Source organism: Tigriopus californicus, chromosome 4, assembly GCF_007210705.1.
Source record: "Tigriopus californicus strain San Diego chromosome 4, Tcal_SD_v2.1, whole genome shotgun sequence".
In the NCBI taxonomy this organism is placed as follows: Eukaryota; Metazoa; Arthropoda; class Copepoda; order Harpacticoida; family Harpacticidae; genus Tigriopus; species Tigriopus californicus.
The window spans coordinates 8,928,948-8,946,563 of NC_081443.1; the positions used below are offsets into that span (position 1 = coordinate 8,928,948).

At 40.7% G+C, this 17,616-nt stretch overlaps 3 protein-coding genes across 6 annotated transcripts; 2 read left to right on the top strand and 1 right to left on the bottom strand.

The window, feature by feature from the left end:
• The first annotated feature begins 3,842 nt into the window (after positions 1-3,842).
• LOC131879485 (glutaminase kidney isoform, mitochondrial-like) lies at positions 3,843-9,995 on the top strand. 2 transcript variants are annotated; one of them, XM_059225829.1, is made up of 13 exons: positions 3,843-4,116; positions 4,188-4,266; positions 4,334-4,570; positions 4,670-4,821; positions 6,094-6,209; positions 6,300-6,424; positions 8,211-8,369; positions 8,444-8,620; positions 8,735-8,895; positions 8,964-9,089; positions 9,200-9,576; positions 9,640-9,736; positions 9,807-9,995. In XM_059225829.1, exons 1-13 carry the CDS (start codon positions 4,070-4,072, stop codon positions 9,823-9,825), a joined length of 1,872 nt encoding a protein of 623 aa, XP_059081812.1. In that variant the 5' UTR covers positions 3,843-4,069; the 3' UTR covers positions 9,826-9,995. The 2 variants fall into 2 exon arrangements, with proteins under 2 accessions (XP_059081812.1, XP_059081813.1); XM_059225830.1 differs by having other exon boundaries at positions 3,851-4,116; positions 9,658-9,736.
• Positions 9,996-11,115: 1,120 nt separating this feature from the next.
• Positions 11,116-14,038, top strand: LOC131879224 (RNA polymerase II subunit A C-terminal domain phosphatase-like). The gene is made up of 6 exons (XM_059225483.1): positions 11,116-11,168; positions 11,233-11,449; positions 11,516-11,696; positions 12,168-12,538; positions 12,622-13,306; positions 13,376-14,038. The coding sequence occupies exons 2-6, from the start codon at positions 11,241-11,243 to the stop codon at positions 13,982-13,984; spliced, it is 2,055 nt and encodes a 684-aa protein (XP_059081466.1). The 5' UTR covers positions 11,116-11,168; positions 11,233-11,240; the 3' UTR covers positions 13,985-14,038.
• On the bottom strand, positions 13,981-15,053 carry LOC131879226 (uncharacterized). Of its 3 annotated transcripts, none has more exons than XM_059225485.1 (3): positions 14,808-15,053; positions 14,462-14,725; positions 13,981-14,396 (listed from the first exon to the last, which is right to left on the bottom strand). In XM_059225485.1, exons 2-3 carry the CDS (start codon positions 14,636-14,638, stop codon positions 14,031-14,033), a joined length of 543 nt encoding a protein of 180 aa, XP_059081468.1. In that variant the 5' UTR covers positions 14,639-14,725; positions 14,808-15,053; the 3' UTR covers positions 13,981-14,030. The 3 variants fall into 3 exon arrangements, with proteins under 3 accessions (XP_059081468.1, XP_059081469.1, XP_059081467.1); XM_059225486.1 differs by having other exon boundaries at positions 14,504-14,768; positions 14,837-14,856; XM_059225484.1 differs by lacking the exon at positions 14,808-15,053 and having other exon boundaries at positions 14,462-14,772.
• Positions 15,054-17,616: the final 2,563 nt, after the last annotated feature.

Sequence of the window (17,616 nt, forward strand, 5' to 3'; positions counted from 1 at the left end):
TCAGAGTCCACATATTTTGAAAATAATTCTTGAAATTCCATCATTCTCAAATAAATAGCTCGAGAATAGCGCGAGCTTCTGTCGAGCACAGTTTTTGTCTTGCTTGATCAAACTCATGACAGTTTGTTAACAGACGCCATGTATTACATCCATAACTTGAGAAAAGAATATTTGAATATTTGGTCACGAAGGTGAAATTTCAAAAAAGTTAAACAAGAAAATTACAATCCTGTCGCTTCCATTTTTACTTCTGTTTTGTCTTCAGTTAAAGCTAGTTTAACCCACGAACTTCTAGAAATATGGACTGCGAACGAGCTTCCCGGCAAATTGGCCTGCTCTTGGTCATAGCCAGTCTGAGCCACTTTTCGAATGAAAATAATAAAATAAGAAACGTAGATCTCCTCAATTAACGGTAGGTCAATTTTATATCATTTACATGCAAAATCGATCGTTTCAAAGTTATGTTGTCAAAAGCTTATGTCGCTGACCAAGAGAAGGCCGAAAATTCAAATTTTATATAGTGTTTACAACATAACTTTGAACATGTCTCCTGAGTTCCCTAAGCATAGGTTTAGGCTCAAACTTGGCTGAGTTCATCTATTTAACAAGACCTTGTGGTCGTATGAAGTGCTTATTTGGAATAAGATGAGCGATTTAGGAGATAGGATATTTTTGCTTCCGTTTGCAGTCCATATCTCTAGAAGTCCGTGGCTATGCTTACCATCTACCAATCCATAGTACAACCCCATCTAGACTATGCACCATTGATTTGGAGCCCATATCTTGTTGGCGAACTAAACAAATGGCAAGTATTCTCCGGCGCTTCACTCGTCGGATCACAGGAACTTTCCTATTGGAATCAATTACGTGTACAACAGGTACGTAAAGGAGACACGAACGGTATGCCATATTATATACTTTTAAGTGTATCCATGAGCTATCCCATAACACGGATATTAATATCGTCCAACGAGACAATAAACGTGTTACATGTATCCAATCCCATTGGAACTACAACAAGAATGCGACTGCTAAATCAATCATGCGCCACTCATTTCTTGAGAGAGGCCCAAGACTCTATAGAACACACTACTGTCCTCCCTTCGGGTCATCTATGTTGGAAAAACTCCCCTTCCCAAATTCAAGGAGGACCTGGATAACTTCCTCCGAACCATTCCCGATCAACCTTCAATACCTTGGTGTTATCAATCAACAAATTCAAACTCGATTACTGATCAGATTTATTTGCGAATGAATGTGCAATCATACTTTTGTGCCTTAAATCCATTCAGGTCATCTGAGGTGTACTGTAAAAAGTAGATTTTGATATTTATGTTGATGTAATATCTGATTCACCAACGAATTAGAGTTAGTAAATCTGGATAACCGTTGAATTTAGAGATTGATCCGACTGTTTTTTTTTAGTCTTGTCAAGTTTGGCTAAGAGGTGCTACAACATCAACACCTACATATTCCCTACGAAGTTTTGAGGGGAGCAAATTGAACAATGAAGGCGCCCAAGAAAAAAAGAGAGAAGAGCTTAATTGTCTTAACCAGCCAGGATTCTCGAGGTCTTGAAGGTGCAACAGTGAACATTACGTCCCTGCGGGAGGTGCAATTGTCTTAAAATCTGCTTTGGGACAAAGATTTTGGATGTTTTTGAATACAGTATCAGTTGCATTTTGCACCTTCTTTGAATATTGTATAGTCCCGTCTTTTCGAGTCTCTCACAGTATACGAGTCCAGCTTCAATTCCACAATGTTCTTAATGATGAGTCCTTGGGCTTGTTCGACTTTTAGTAAAACAGATGAAGTAACTGAATGGAGTCCAATCTTGACCTCATATTTAAATGTTCAAGTTCTTTGTCTTCTTTGGTCGGGGTATCCAGTAAAACTTGATGGTATAGCTCATGAAGTCAGTTCATTTCTTGATGGATGACAATGAAAAGGACGAAATATGCGGAACTTGCCAATCTTGCGCTATTGGAATTCCGAGTCAAATTCATGTTTAAACGTTTTAAAACTGTTCGAGATGCTTGGAAGAATTGTGCTTGTTAAAATTATCGTTGGAATTGTTGGTGTCGTTGTTAGGGTTCAACTTTTCTCTTGAAATAACAAGAAATGTTTGCAACTCTTATCGACTTTTAGCAAGTGCAATCCAAGACTAATCTGTAATACTTGTTGTTTTAACCTGTCTCGCAGTTCCAATCTGCCTTGTGGCTTAATGGATTTCGGGACGCTTCTTGAATAGATCAGGTTCTTGAAGTCGTTGTAAGACGATCCGATAATTCCCAGGATACAAAACATTGCATTGCTTATGCTCTACAGAAGCCGAATACCTTTTCATCCTCTCGCCCGCCAAACGCCTAATTGAGCGTGATATGAGTTGCCCAAACATTTTCAAAGAAGCTTCCTTTCCATTGGTGGTCTGACAGATGTTTGGCATCACTGATTCTCAACGACTCTCAAACAAATCGGACCCGACAAGGCGACCTGATTACTCTTGTACTTGTATTCGATCCATCTCCAATTCGCATCGAAGGAGGATCGTCACGTTGTCACATCCCATCATTATCATTCAAATGACACCTTTCATGAGAGCTTAAACTTCGACGATTGTACATATCGTTGTCACTTGTCTTGGTCGTTTGCTCGCCGCCGGTCAGTTTTTGGTCAAAGATGTAGCTAGTTTAGCTAAGAAATGCCCCGGCTTCAGAGAACCTGTTGAAGGGGCCAGGTTGGAATGGTTAAAGCTAATCCGGGGGAGAGAATCCTGGAGGAACAGGTTTCGAGGGGGAGATCTGGCCAAGATGTCCATTGCTTTGACATTTGTACATAGATCAAAAAGACTCGGAAGCCCAGAATTGGGTGTACGACATGGGGGAATATTCTGGGGCGAAACTTTAAAACAAATGAACGTTAATGAAGCAAAATAAAAACTTTATTAAGCATGGCAGTTGTTGGGAAGTGATAAAATTGCACTGTGAAATAACATTGGAGAATTTTTTCTTGCTCTAAAACATGTAATTTATGTTATCAACAACGCACAATTAGCTTGATCTTAAGGTTCCAAAAATAGTACATCGAAAAGCAATATGTAAAAATGAGTATTTTCAAGACTGACCACTACTCGGGGAATTGAACATTAATGCTAACTTCAGAAGGGGTTTTCCCACAAAAAGTAAACATTTTGATATTAAGTTAATTTGTATTACTCGTCAGATTATCATATCATCTCAATTCATTCACATCACAGTGTAATTACCATGCTGTACCTCAAGCACGTTCAAGCTTCGTGCCAGTCAACTAGTTCGACACCTTCATCATTCAAGCGATACTCTTTTCGTGAGAAACCCTCTTTAGAGGTGATCCCTCCCCATATATCTTCGCTTTATTTGGCTTCATAAAGGAGAATAGAAAAACTAAATCACAGCACAAAGCATGGTCAATGCATTTCATCAAAAATAGTCAAGCCACAGCCCAGGGAGATAGAATCCTAGTCTTAGTTAAAAATCTATTGAGAAAAGCCCAATCGAAACATTTATCGGCGTTCAAGTCTCCAAAACATGAAGCCGTTGGACAAGTACTCAATCACACTCAGCCACTTTGTTTAGGCCACTTTTTATCCTAATGAAATTGCAGAGCGTTCAAGGTGAAAGGTGTTTATAATTCTTTGATCGGTTGGTTGACCAACATGTCCCACTCAAAAAGTCGTGACGTCAATGGAAAAAGACCCGTCTTTTCTGGGCCTCTCCTCTCGACCCCCAATCTTACCCTCTAACGACGATATCCCATGTAGTAGGTACACTGTCAAAAGTGTGGATAGCCCGTCTGTAAGTTAGAGATGACCTATTCTTATTGAAGCAACTTTTGCCAATGTAGGTGTGAGTATCATTAACTTTGGTGCAAGCAGTCCCAGAGATCAGAATCGGCGCCCTTCTCCGCGCATTGGATATCCAACCGAGGCTTGAGCATCGCTTTTCCAAGAAATGACCGCGCACCATTCTGAGATCGAACGCGGACGGATCTTTTTCTTGTCCAGAGGTTCGTGATTGCTTGAAGGGAGAAGATGCCAAGATCGGGAAGTTCCCGCTCGGGAACCCAAGGCCTGGACGGGTAAGGTCATTTTCAAACTATTGGTAATCACTTGGTGTGACATTATTTTTTGTTCATTTCAATGTTCTTAGGGCGGAGGAGTACCTATCCATGCTTTTTGATGTTTGCAAATTGGAGGATGGAAAAGGCTGCGTGAAAAAGCTTTTGGAGGTGAGAACAAGCTTTCAGGAAATGGTACTATTTCATAGTTATTGAAGTCTTTTGTTTCTGGGTTTAGGAACTGGCCAGAACGGGTATTCGAGGCAAGGATCCAAGATTGAATAACATGATGCGTATGTTGGATAATCTGAAGCCGCATGCATTGAAAACCGTGGAAAAATTGAAGCTGGATCCCATCACTTTCAAGAGTGTGGTGGGTGAGAACATTGTGCTCATTACCAAGGCCTTCCGCAATCAAATGGTCATCCCTGCTTTTGAGACCTTCTGCGATAACATCACCGAGATTTACGAAAAGGTATTTGTAAACTACCCTGATATTTCTGAACCGAGTGGCGGAAAATGCACGCTAGCTTGCGTAAAATGAGTGATAATGAGCTTTTTATTGCATCCTTAGTGCAAACCATTAAATCAAGGCAAGATCTTTGATGCCATTCCACAATTGGCTGAAGCGTCCAGAGAGAAATGGGGTATTTCTATTTGCACTGTGGATGGACAACGATTTTCCATTGGAGATGTCACAGAACATGTTTCTATTCAAGCTTTGAGGTAAGTTTTCACAACCAGGCACGGGTTATCTTAAAATGAGTCTCACGAAAGGCGTTCCAAAAGTGCTCACTTTTTGAATTATTGTTAAATGTTAAGCAAAGATATGGAGCGATAAACAATCTTTTGGTTGGTTGATCAAAAAAGTGTACATATTTTTTCGGTGACAGAAATTTGAAGTCTGTTCTGAACGAAGGCAAAAAAAGGGTCATATAGCTAGGGTCTCCTTGTACATACATGATGCAATTCAAGTCATTGTTTCAACTCGCTGTTTATGATACCGGTTTCGGCAAGCAGTTTGTCATTTTATCATTAATTTGAAAAGAGAATTGTGAGATGATTGATAGAATTCACAATTTATGTTGCTTAAGATGCATTTGGAGACACAAAAAAACTGATTGTAATCGAGTAAGGTAGAATGCTCGTGATGACAATGTGTTGTTAATCCTATCAAAGGATAAGTAAACTAACATTCTGTAGAAATATGATGTTAAAAGGGCCAAGCATGATAACAGACGTTCAATAATGAATTCAAAATACATTGAAGTTCGTGTACCGAAATGATAAAGTGCAACACAGTAAATTTTCACACCTAACACTATTCAGTAATATGACTTGTAAAAAGAATTATCATCAAAGTTGGCGAATTGAAACAGGGGAAATGAATGGAACCCAAAGTAATCTCGAATGATGAAAATGTCAAAATGAGAATGAATAGCCGGGGAAATGATAACGAACAAAGACATCCTTGTGTTTCATCTCGTAGTCGTAAAAATACTTACATTTTCTTTTCTTAAAACTACGTAGATAATTAGGGAGCTTCCATGTCCAGTATCTCTCTCTTTGTTCTCGGGCTCCCTCATTGTTTAGTTTGCCTCCCTCTAATATTCGTAGGGAATATTTACGCCTTGTTGATCCAGTAGCATCTTTCAAGTCAGACTTGGACGAATTTTTAGATAGTATTCCAGATCAACCCTACATTCAAGGACTAGGCTCGGTCTGCCAACTCAAATTTGTTTGTAGACCAAATATCTTATAAAGATTGAAATGATGGAAAATAATGTTTCATTTTTATTGTACTGGGGATTACGTTCCCTATAGGAGTTGGAAAAGCCCGTAAAAGAAACAAATAAAACCAAAAAAGACTGCCTCTTATGAAATTTAAGGGATGTCTGATGTTTTCATCCCACTGAACGCTTCCAACATTCAAAAAAGCCCCAATTTTCATCCTGGAAAGCAATTTACTATCAATTATATAAATTTTGATCCGTGTAGCAAACCCATTACCTATGCCGTAACCATGAGTGAGTTGGGCACCGACATCGTTCACAAATACCAAGGGAAGGAACCATCCGGACGAAAGACGAACGAAATTGTTCTTGATTTCAACAGTGAGTGTAATACATTTGTATTTAAGCCGATACTATGAACAAGATTGCAATCTCACAACTTCTTCCAATGTTTTTTTTTGTTCCACCAAGATAAACCTCATAATCCCTTGATCAATTCTGGCGGCTTGGTCTCGGCTTCCTTGATCCTTCAAATGGTGAAACCAGAGTTACAAGACATGGCTCAAAAGTACGACTACCTCTTTAGCTTGTTCGAGGTGAGTGTCTACACATGTTTCTTTATGTTCGATGGACAAGAGTGGGGAGCATAAGATAAGTGCATTGAACTTATTGTCAATCTACTTTTTATTGCCTGTCAGGAAAAGTAACTGTTTTCGGAAATGATGAAAATTCACTTTTTAACCATTCGAACCACTCTGATCTGATCGAATACTTTGAGAAACTTTAAGCTAATTGAATTCAAAACTCACCTACAGAAATAGGATCTCGATTACAAAATCAGTTGAAAGAGCCACCCCTATGTACTGGCAAATCCGCCCCTTGGTCATACGAAGCTAAAATGGCCTTAACCTTTGCGATTACATGAGCCAATCCGGAGTTAGGGGCGTGTTTGTAATATCGAAAGCAAGGTTTGAAGTCTCATCGAATGTACTAGTACTGCGTCTTTAGACACTTCAATCAATCCTTTATTAGCGTTCGAACGTTGAAAAGGCCAGAACATGTCTTAACTATTTCAACCATGTTCACGGTGGTTCCGACTACACTTAAAAAGATTGTGCTCAAATGCCAAGCATTCTAATTGCGTTTTCCCTTGTTGAAACAGCACAAGGATCAAGTTTGGAAAAGTATGTTTCATTAAGATAAGCTCTTATAAGGATATTAATCCACTGAAAACCTATTAGAAGATAGTATTTTTAAAATCGTTGTTAATAGACATTGTGAGCATCCTTAGTTATGTCTTCAATTCAAATTTCATAAAAATCCATTGAACAGGCTCTGATATATTACCCTTCAAAAGCTGTAATTTGCTCCAAATTTGGCTGCAAAATGCTCTGGTTATACCTTACAGAAATTGCCAAGAAATATAATTTGCTTTTTCAATGTCCCAAAAATAAATGAAAACGTTCCATTTCTCAAAAGCATGCAGAACAACCAAAAAATAGTATACAATATTATTTAAAACTTACTTAAAATAAAACATTCATAACTATAATATCATAATCGTTAACCATTAGTTCATTTATTTGTGATCGTGAAGTTAAAGACATTTGAATTACCATTTGATGAAAATGCTTTTGGTACGTAGAAAATAATCCGTGCAAAAAGTGGCAAATTTGAAAATTAAACTGGCAGATGTATCCTTGTAAAATTTAAACCACAAGATTGGCTAGTCTACCATGCCAAGTTTAAGAAAGAATAATTGGAAATTTCAAATACTTAGGAGATTTTAGGTGCCTATATTAATTTATTTTAGGCTTTAGGGAAATGTTTATGAAACTGAAAGAATATCATTTATTTTCATGCTATCATAAAAGCACATCATTTGTTTTTTGCAATTAACTAAGTTAGGTTATGTCATTTTTCGATCTATTTTATTGCAAAATGCAACTTTCAAAGTGTAATAACTAAGCATCTGCTGAATAGATATTGATAAAATTTGATATCAGAGCATAACTAAGAGTTCTGATAATATTGTTTGGCTAGGTTTTGCACAAAGATACTTCAAAATGTATTTTAAGTGCATTTATATACTAATATGAGCTACTTTTAAAGATACTTTAGAGACACAAATTGCTCCTTTTGTTTATTTAGCAAAGAAATTGGCAACTAGAAGTCTTGGCATTTGAGCAATCACTTAATCAGGAATTATAACCACCGTGTGTTGTTAAGCGTGCTTCATTCATCATCAAGAAGCTAACTTTTCTTCGTATTTTAATTGGATAACTAATTACTTTCTATAATGGCAATGATAATGGACAGAAATTTCAAATATAACAATTAACATTGGTCAATATCTCATACGCTGTTTTTTTGTATTTCTAGAAAATGTGCGGTGGAGAAGTGGTCGAATTCAATAACTCCATTTTTCTGGCGGAAAGAGCCTCTATCGACCGAGACTACGCTCTGGCTTACTTCATGCGAGAGAACAAATGCTTCCCGCCCGATGCCAACATCAAAAACATCTTGGAGTTCTACTTCCAAGTAATCAATATAACTCTATAATTTCCACAATTACAACGTATATTATCATAACGTCATTTGCCTCCGCTTTTTAGACTTGTGCCTTAGAAATGACTTGCGACAGCAACTCGGTTATGGCTGCGACTTTGGCCAATAATGGGACTTGTCCCGTCAGTGGTGAAAAAATCCTGAGCCAAGATGCCGTCTCCAATACGTTATCTTTGATGTACAGTTGCGGAATGTCCATTTTCTCGGGTCAATTTGCCTTCCAGGTGAGTTGATGAATGACTCTTGCACCTCAACCTTGTGAGAGGAACTTTGCTTTAGCTTGAACAAAATTAACGGATCAAACCTGATCCGGTTACTCACTACTTATTGTCTTCCAGTGTGGCCTTCCCGCCACATCCTCTGTGAGTGGACTCGTGATGTTGGTCATTCCACAAGTGATGGGTATCACCTTATGGTCGCCACCTTTGGATAAGGTGAACAACTCGGTGAGGGCCGTGCAATTCTGTCAAGAGCTCCTGAAGAAATACGCCTTTCATCGGTAATGTATAAGAGCAACGCTAGTCGATGTTCCTGAGCAGAGCTTGATGATTTTCTATTTTGGCTCAGATTTGATGGTGTGGGTCGAATCAGCATGAAAATGGATCCAACGCTGAAGAAACAACCCTCGACCAACGATTTGCTCAGTCAAGTGCTGTTGGCTTGCGCTTCCGGAGACTTGCTCTTCGTCAAGAGGTAAAGTGAGGTGTTGATCATCAAAATTGGGAAAAGGCGCCCGGGAACTGCAATCTTTTAAGGTCGAAAGTATTAAGGGATCATATTTGACATCTGTGTTTGTTTCCAAGGTGCTTGTTGCAAGATTTTGACCTCATGATGCATGATTACGATGGTCGAACCCCACTTCATTTGGCTGCTGCAGAAGGTCATCTGGATTTGGTCAAGTTCTTATTACAAGTCGTCCGGGTTTATCCCGATCCCAAAGACCGTTGGGAACAAACACCGTTGTCCGAGGCCGTGAGATTTCATCACATCAAAGTGGCTCAGTTCCTGAAGGAGTTCATCAATAATAACCCCAACCAAGGACTGGATGGCGTGGATGTCTTTGAGGGATTAGACAGCGATGATTATGAGGAAGGCAGTGGCATCAATGGTGTCAACGGGACCAACGGAACCAACGGCATCAACGGCTACGACTCTGGACACAGCCCCCCTGACAACAAGGGTACTTATGACCCAAGAGACTGATTATTACCAGCTTTTGAGCTGCTCTTGTCACAGTAAATAGACACCTTGTTGATTGCAGCCCGGAATAGCCGACCGGACCTGGTGAATGGCAATATTACCATGATTAAGGAAACCATCAACGAATACAATGAAAATAGGTATGGCTGGCAAAAATGATTTGATGGTTCGTGTTCCGTCGGCACAAAGTTTTTTTTTGTATTTTTGCAGGTCTGGCACCGAAGTCTGAACCTAAGTTTGTGTGTATGTGTGTAACAAAAACGCAATCAATATTCCACTAATTCCAATTTCTCGAATGTATATCCGTGCCTAGGTTTAAGGACTAGAATGCCAATGAATCGTAAAAGAATTATCAGACACAATGAAAAATGAAATACACAATTCTACTATTCATGATCAGTGAGCATTGTAATCATATTCGTTTCATGGGTGCCTCAATTTCTTTTCATTTAGCTTCAGTTAAGGGAGGGGATGGCAAAATTCTGAAGTACAAAAGAAAAGGAAAACCAACTGAATTTGAAAATACAGAAATCAGGCCTTTCCACGACCAGGTATGAAGTGTAATAAGGCATAGAAGACCTGAACGGTTGCAGTTGACTTGAGGTAAACTGTGATGTAACTCGTTCTAACTGTAAGTGGATATCATTTCTAACCGTGATTGTGCTGGGGGTCAAAGGTAAACGGCCCTTTATATTTTCTTTGAACAGAAAGAGCTTGTGTCTGGGTGAAGTTTGAATGATTTTCTTTGCCAGAATTCGTTGGCGCTCAAGTAAATCATCAACTGCTTTTGGCCAAGTCATGAAACAATTTGATTTTGAAAGCTGAAGAGGTGCAATCTCGAATAGTTGTGAAAAAGCAAGATAGTCAAGCCGTTAAGGAAAAAAAAATCATTTAAGCAATAAGAAGCAGAATTACTGAAAGGAGCAAAATAGAGGAAAGTCAACTTTTTTTAACAAAAAAAGGTCGAAAAAAGTGAAATTAGCAGGCTCTGAACAGCCCTTATAATTCTGTCAAATATAGATGAAAACATAAAAGAATGCAATGGTCTTAATAACAAAATAGTGGATTATTGAATAACAAATGTTTATTGTTGGCGCATGAGGGTATTGGTTATTTGACAAGCAAATATGAATATAGTTGCTCCCATGCACATACCCACCAGATCAAGTGGAACATTTCTAAAATGAATATCTAACTAACTTGACTAAATCTCTAATGACGAGGAGCTAGTAGTATGAATTCAGCTTCGATTTGGAACCTCCACCTTAAATCAGGCTTACCATTTATAAATCTAATAACCTAAGACAAAGTACGATGACATCTATCTGGGCGTGGTTATTGCCAAAAAAACATCCCGGTTCAATACCCTGGTTTCTGATCCCATTCTTTCTCCCCTATGTTCATGCCAGAACACTGAACCAAATCAAGTGTATCCCGATCTCGCCAAATTGGTCACCTTCTCAATTTTGACGCGCTCATTTCCACCAACATATTTGGGTCCCGGAGCGCCCTTCTGTCGATGCCCGGACTCAATCCGTGTCCTTGAAGCCTGCCCGGAGTGTCACGGGTCATGTCCGTGCTGGCCGGAGCCCTGGGGTGTACCTGAGCCTAATCCCATTACACCTTTTTTAGTCAGAGCGCGTTATGAGTCAAGTGGTGTTTAAAGGCCCAGCAGGCGCCACCTTCCAAGCCTGGAAAGTCCGTTCAGGCACTTGGGTGGCCAAAGGCCAGATCCTGGCCTTGACCCAGGAGCCCGTGGTCGATGGCACGCCCACCATGGGCAAGGTGCGGGCCGAGCAAGCCGGAAAGATCTCGGAGTTGTGTGTCAAATCCGGCCATGAACTTACCATCGGGTTAGTCAGTCAGTCAGTCTTGCTCGATTGAACTGGTGTGACCGGGTTCATCCATTGGTTTTGCAGGTTGGTGTTGGCTCAATTGAGTTCGGATTGCCCGCATGCCACCTTGATGAAGGACATGTGCGCGGATTGCGGTGCGGATTTGCGTTTACTCGAGGAGAGCGAGCCCGGACATGCGCAGAATAAGAGTCAAGCCGCCGTGGCCATGGTTCATAGTATTCCCGAGCTCAAAGTCAGTTCGAAGGTGAGCTCGTTGAATGGTGTTCAATTGTGATATTACAAGTCAATTATGAATTGCCATTAGAACTGCAGTTTCATATGCTTTCTGAAATTCAAGACCAATGCCATCCTGCCATCCTGGTCTATGAGAAATGTTGCTACGGATTATCTGAGTTGAATGAGGCGGACGGGGTTTTGACCCAAATTTAACACTTATTGCCAAGATGGCTGCCTCATCGACTAGCTTTTGGGCCAGAAAATCACGTCTTGCGTATCTTTTCTTCGAATAACTGCAATAGCTTCTTACCCTGGCTTGGGGTATTGTATTCTGGCTGACCTGCCCAGAAAAGCCCGCATTCCATGTCTATTGTGAGCTGAATTTGAATCAGCAACTTGTTGCTCCAGCCCAGCTCATTTTCAGTCTAGGTCTCTTTCTCTCCATGGTAAACACGTGGGCATCATTCGACACTGAATTCAAGGCTTCCTCTTTCTTCAGGAGGCCGAAAGTCTCGGTCAGGAGGACGAGGCCCGTTTGCTCAAGCACCGAAAATTGGTATTGTTGGTCGATTTGGACCAAACGCTCATCCACACCACATACGAGACGATCCCGAAGAATGTCAAGGACGTGTACCACTTCCAATTGTACGGGCCCCGCTCACCGTTGCATCACACGCGGCTTCGACCCGGGACTCAAAAGTTCTTGGAGAACATTAGTCAGTTATTCGAACTGCATATTTGCACCTTCGGGGCCCGATTGTACGCCCACACCATCGCTGGATTCATCGATCCCAAGAGCAAATACTTCTCCCATCGTATCTTGTCCCGAGACGAGTGCTTCGACAACCGCTCCAAGACGGCTAATCTCTCGTAAGTTGACACGCTACATAATGTAAATCTGTATACCATATAAAATGATGCATCATAATGTGCTCCATTAATGACATTGTTAGGTCCTTATTTCCCTGCGGCGATCATATGGTGTGCATCATCGATGACCGGGAAGATGTGTGGAATTTTGCTTCCAATTTGGTACAAGTCAAGCCCTACGTATTCTTCAAGAGTACGGGGGACATCAACGCTCCACCGGGTGCGGCCCCTAACCCAAAAGAAGGCAGTACCGAGGCTAAGAAGCCCAAGCCAGCCGCACCAACCCCGCCCAACGAATCTGAGGTCGTAAAACCCAAGGAGGATACATCCATGGATGAGACCTCTTCCACCGCGATGAAACCCGAAACCAAAGGCGATGTAAAGGAGGAAGGTGAATTGGATAAGGACAAGAAGGACGAGGTGGATCCACCGAAGGAAAAGACTGAAGAGGAGCTGGTCGAAATGGATGACAATGACGATTATCTGGTGTATTTGGAAGATATCCTTTCCACCATTCACAAAGCCTATTATGACATGTACGACCAACGAAATGCCAAAAAAGAGGAACAAACCAAGACCGATCCGAAAGGCAAACTAAACCTGAAGTTTGTCATTCCATACGTGAAACGAAAAATCCTCCAAGGCACCAATATCCTTTTTAGCGGCGTTGTTCCCACACATATACCTCTTCAAAAGAGCAAGGCTTATCGTATTGCCCGAACGCTCGGGGCGAATGTCTTGGACACGGTGACCCCAGAATCGAATATCGTAAGCCGTTGGGTCTCGTTCTAACACCTAAAATGAATTTTTACAAATAGATTACCAAACCTTTTACAGACCCACCTAATCGCAGCCCGGATCGGGACGGCCAAAGTGAACGACGTACGGAAGATGAAAGGGGTTCACATCGTGACTCCGGATTGGTTATGGTGTTGTGCTGAGCGTTGGGAAAAAGTGGACGAGCGGATGTTTCCACTCAACAAAGCCTCTCAAGTCACCCTCAAACCCCCCGTCCATTGTTCCGGAGGGGGCCCGGACCAAGATCTGGACGCCTTAGAATCCGAAAACTTGCCCGAAATAAGCAACCCCTTTCTAGCTATGTCCAAGAATGATCTCCAAGGTATGGATGATGAGGTCAACGATGTGCTCTCCGAAGATAACGATGACAGTAGTAGTTCCGAATCCGAACCCACGCCAGATGGTGATGACGACTCCAAATTGGGTGGGGAGATCCAATACGACTCCGAAAATGAAGAGGTGGGCATGCATTGCGATGATGGGCGTCGATCGGGCAAGAAACGAAAACACGCGGATGTGGACGACGACGACGGAGACGAGGGATCGACTAGTTCGGGCGAGTCTGACGAGGCCAGTAACGACGAGGACGAGCTCCAAGGGATGGCTAACGAGCTGGAAAAGGAATTCTTCGACCAAGAGGAAGATTAACCGCGACTCGGATGTGTATTATGATAACAATTACAATAGCTATGTATTACGAGACCAAGCTATAATCGTCCTTTTTGCCGAATTTGTGCCACCTGTAGTAGGTGACTTTGTCAGTGAAGTCCTTAGTGCCCTCCAATCGACCTCGAGGTGGAGCTTGGGCGTAATCAAAAGGACCGGAGCCGCCATAAACTTCGGCTACGGCGTGTTCATGTGATCGATAATCCTCGGCGGTGACGGCATCCCCCGTCAACGGATCTTGAGCATCGCCAAATTTCTGGATCAATCTGATCACTTCGAACTGAACAGAAGGCAAGAAAGGCTGGCTCATCTTTTTGAGCAGGAGCGTATCACCCACTTTGAGGTCCAGATTGGTCGAATCGTGAGCCAAGACTTGTTCCTCATGTTTGAAATGCTAGAGGAATGGGAGGGGTTGCTGAATGAATGGGGCATTCCCAAAGAAAGTGACCCTAGTCTTACTCGTTTGAGACGTGGATCGAATTGGAGGTGGGGCACACCTACCACGATGCATTCGGAAGGGGTGACGTCATATTCGGGCCCCTTGATTTTGGTGGGACGGGCAGCCGCACTATGGATTCGGGGCCTAACTCGCCCCAAGAGAACGGCACTCGAGCGCAAGGTTTGTACCAAACTCATGGTTTCCGCGGGTTAGATGGAACGATTTAGCATGGAAATTAATGATAGATTGGCTTCGGTTCGTGCGTGCCTTCTTGATTTGAAGCACTGGAAATGGAATGGAGTAAGGAGGCAAAACAACAACACATGCCTTAAAGAAAGAAAGACAGACGATAGTTGAGGGACTCACGTTCAGGGTGGCGACCGGTGAAAACTAACTTTCAAGTTTGACTTAATTGTTGTAATACTAAGACATGGCGTAGAGGTACAAGCCAGGGTCCCGGGTCGATTCTTTTTTTTCGGCCATGCTCGATAAGGCTTTTAGACGGCTCACGTATAATTGAACGGTGGAAGAAGGAGCGCGAACAAGATAATGAGTTGTCCTCAGATGTCCTGGGTTCAAAGTCCTTGTACAAGAACTGAGATCTTCCAAGTAGAATCTTTAGAAATATAGTAACAAAAGGCTAGACCTTAGGAAAGGGCAAAAAGATCAAAATTATGTTTCGAAATAATTCCATCGAAGTTTCCCGATCAGTAAAGATAATCAGTACACTAGTCACGATTGTTCCAAGCCCGTGGATCAACGAGAATTGATTTTGAAGGTTTAGTTGATTCCATTGTCTTCTTACCGTCAGCGGCAAAAAGCGTGTGATATGCCTTTTGGGCAGTCATAGACTCTTACTTATGATTAGTGTTCTCAAACTTACGCAAATAACATTTATGTGCATCATGGGCCTGTATTTGCATATTTTCGCATCCTGAGCCTTAAATTGTAGCATTTGCATCTTTGGTATGATTTTTACATTAGATACATTTTAGGCTTCTTTTGACTGATTTTGTTTGGGCAGAAAATTTGTACTTTCGTTATTTTGATTTTGGAGATTGGCACCCGTGAGGTATGACTGCACTTGAAAATTCAGGGTCCCGCCTGCCATCTCTTTCCTATGACGTACAACAATAACTGTACAACACACTGGAAAATGTTGAATGAGCATATTTTATCAAACAAAACCCCTTAAACAGCAACCCAATGAGGACTTTCAAAGAATATGGCATAGTCCTTTTCATTCTTCTCTGCCTTTTCTCCTGGCGGACAAACAAAGGTTAAAGGACGAGTATGTGCTCTAGTAAGATGCCTGATTTGAACAAGGTGTTTTCCGGTGAACAACTACTTGATGATCCATTTTAACACCATAAATTGACCACCAACTTTTCTGAGAGACCTTTCAAATCCAAAAAAAAAAATCAAGTTACAAACACTTTTGACCTCCAAATTGAAATAAACAAGGAGTCATATACTATTTATGTACTTGTAGCATACCAGCGACTTTTTGTGATCGTCTTTTTTCTTTAAATTGTTCTAAAACACTAAATTTCAGTCTAGAGTCTATTTTAAGTTTAAGTTTAAGTCTGTTTTCAAAGCGTGTCATCAAAAACTTGTGAAGCTGTGCTTTTTGTAGCGCTGTTTTGTTAGAAATGATGATTACAAAAGTCCCATTGTGTTATCAACAGTACAGTGTGCAACGTCTTGTTTAGTTCTTATTTACATGTCATAATTGTTCGGAATTTTACCCATGAAGGATTTAAAAGGTCTCCCAGATGAATTTTCGGGTTATTCATTGTATCACAATACTTCGGCAATGGGGACGGCTTTTTTATTGATGAGACATCTCGCGGCAAAAAAAAAGGAAAGACAACGTTAGTAAACCCTCTGCCAACGTTTGTTCTTGCGTCGTTGTAAAGAAAGAGCTTAGACAACCCTAGACAACAATTGATGTTAATGCGTTAACAGTGCTGTTTTCCAACTCTGCAAGCTCTGTCCTGAACAAGTTATCGAACAAGAAATCGTGGTAAATTTGAATGAGACATTCAGCAACATCAAAAGTCCAAAAAGAACTAGATTATTGATACCATCAAATAGATAATCACAGAAGGATTTTACTAGAGTTGTTTTCTTTCCAATGATATCACATTAGAAATGCCATGTTAGGAAACTATTAGATAGCCTCAAAATATCACCCTGATTATTCTCATATCAAACAAAGGAAATCTTTTTGATTGATAATAGCTCGTTACTTGGAAATTAACTATTACCTTTACTTTCCAAGCTTTCTGGTACCCTTCATTTAGTTTTGATAATCATTTCATCCCATTACTCCTATAGAGGGTTGTATAGGGTGATAGGCTGCAACAATAATGCCAGTAAAGTTGCTTTTTGTTTGAACAACTCATACATCAAGTTTGATGATAAAGAATATGGGTTCAAAAGCTGGACTAGATTCCCGCCTGCCATCTCCTTCCTAGGACAACGTCAACTGTACATCACACTGGTAATTCTCATATAAAACTAAGGAAATCTTTTTGATTGATAATAGCTCGTTACTTGGAAATGAACTATTGCATTTACTTTCCAAGCTTTCTGGTACCCTTCATTTAGTTTTGATAATCATTTCATCCCATTTCTCCTATAGCCTTCTTACACTGCATGAAAAATGTTTTACATTTAGCACTTCAGAGGGCGCTTTGTCACTCAGCCTCTACCAAATAGAAGGCCGATTGGGTCAATTCCTTTTTATTGGATTGAAATCCGTTTGTGTTGTTTTTGGGTAATTCTATTAAAATTTTATGCATAATTAGTGACCTGGGTCACATAATGTCCGGAAAAGAAATTGCCTTCAGAGTATGGCAAGAGCACTTTATTTATCAATCTACCTTGCCTCTTCCCGTTTTTATTTGGGCCGTGTGACGTTGCAAATAAGGTACCTTATACAGGGTTCCATAGGGTGATTGGCTGCCACAACAATGCCATTAAAAAAATTTGGAAAAAATCAATTCAGTTATTTGTGTGCCGGCATTACTATGAACTGCTAAATCAGTACTTTTCACCAGAGACACTGAAAATATTCAAGTGCTTGTGGTGAAATATAGAAATAATATTTTTTTTTTTAGAATAGGCAAAACATGAAGAAAACAGGCCCCAAAATTAAGAAAATGAAAAT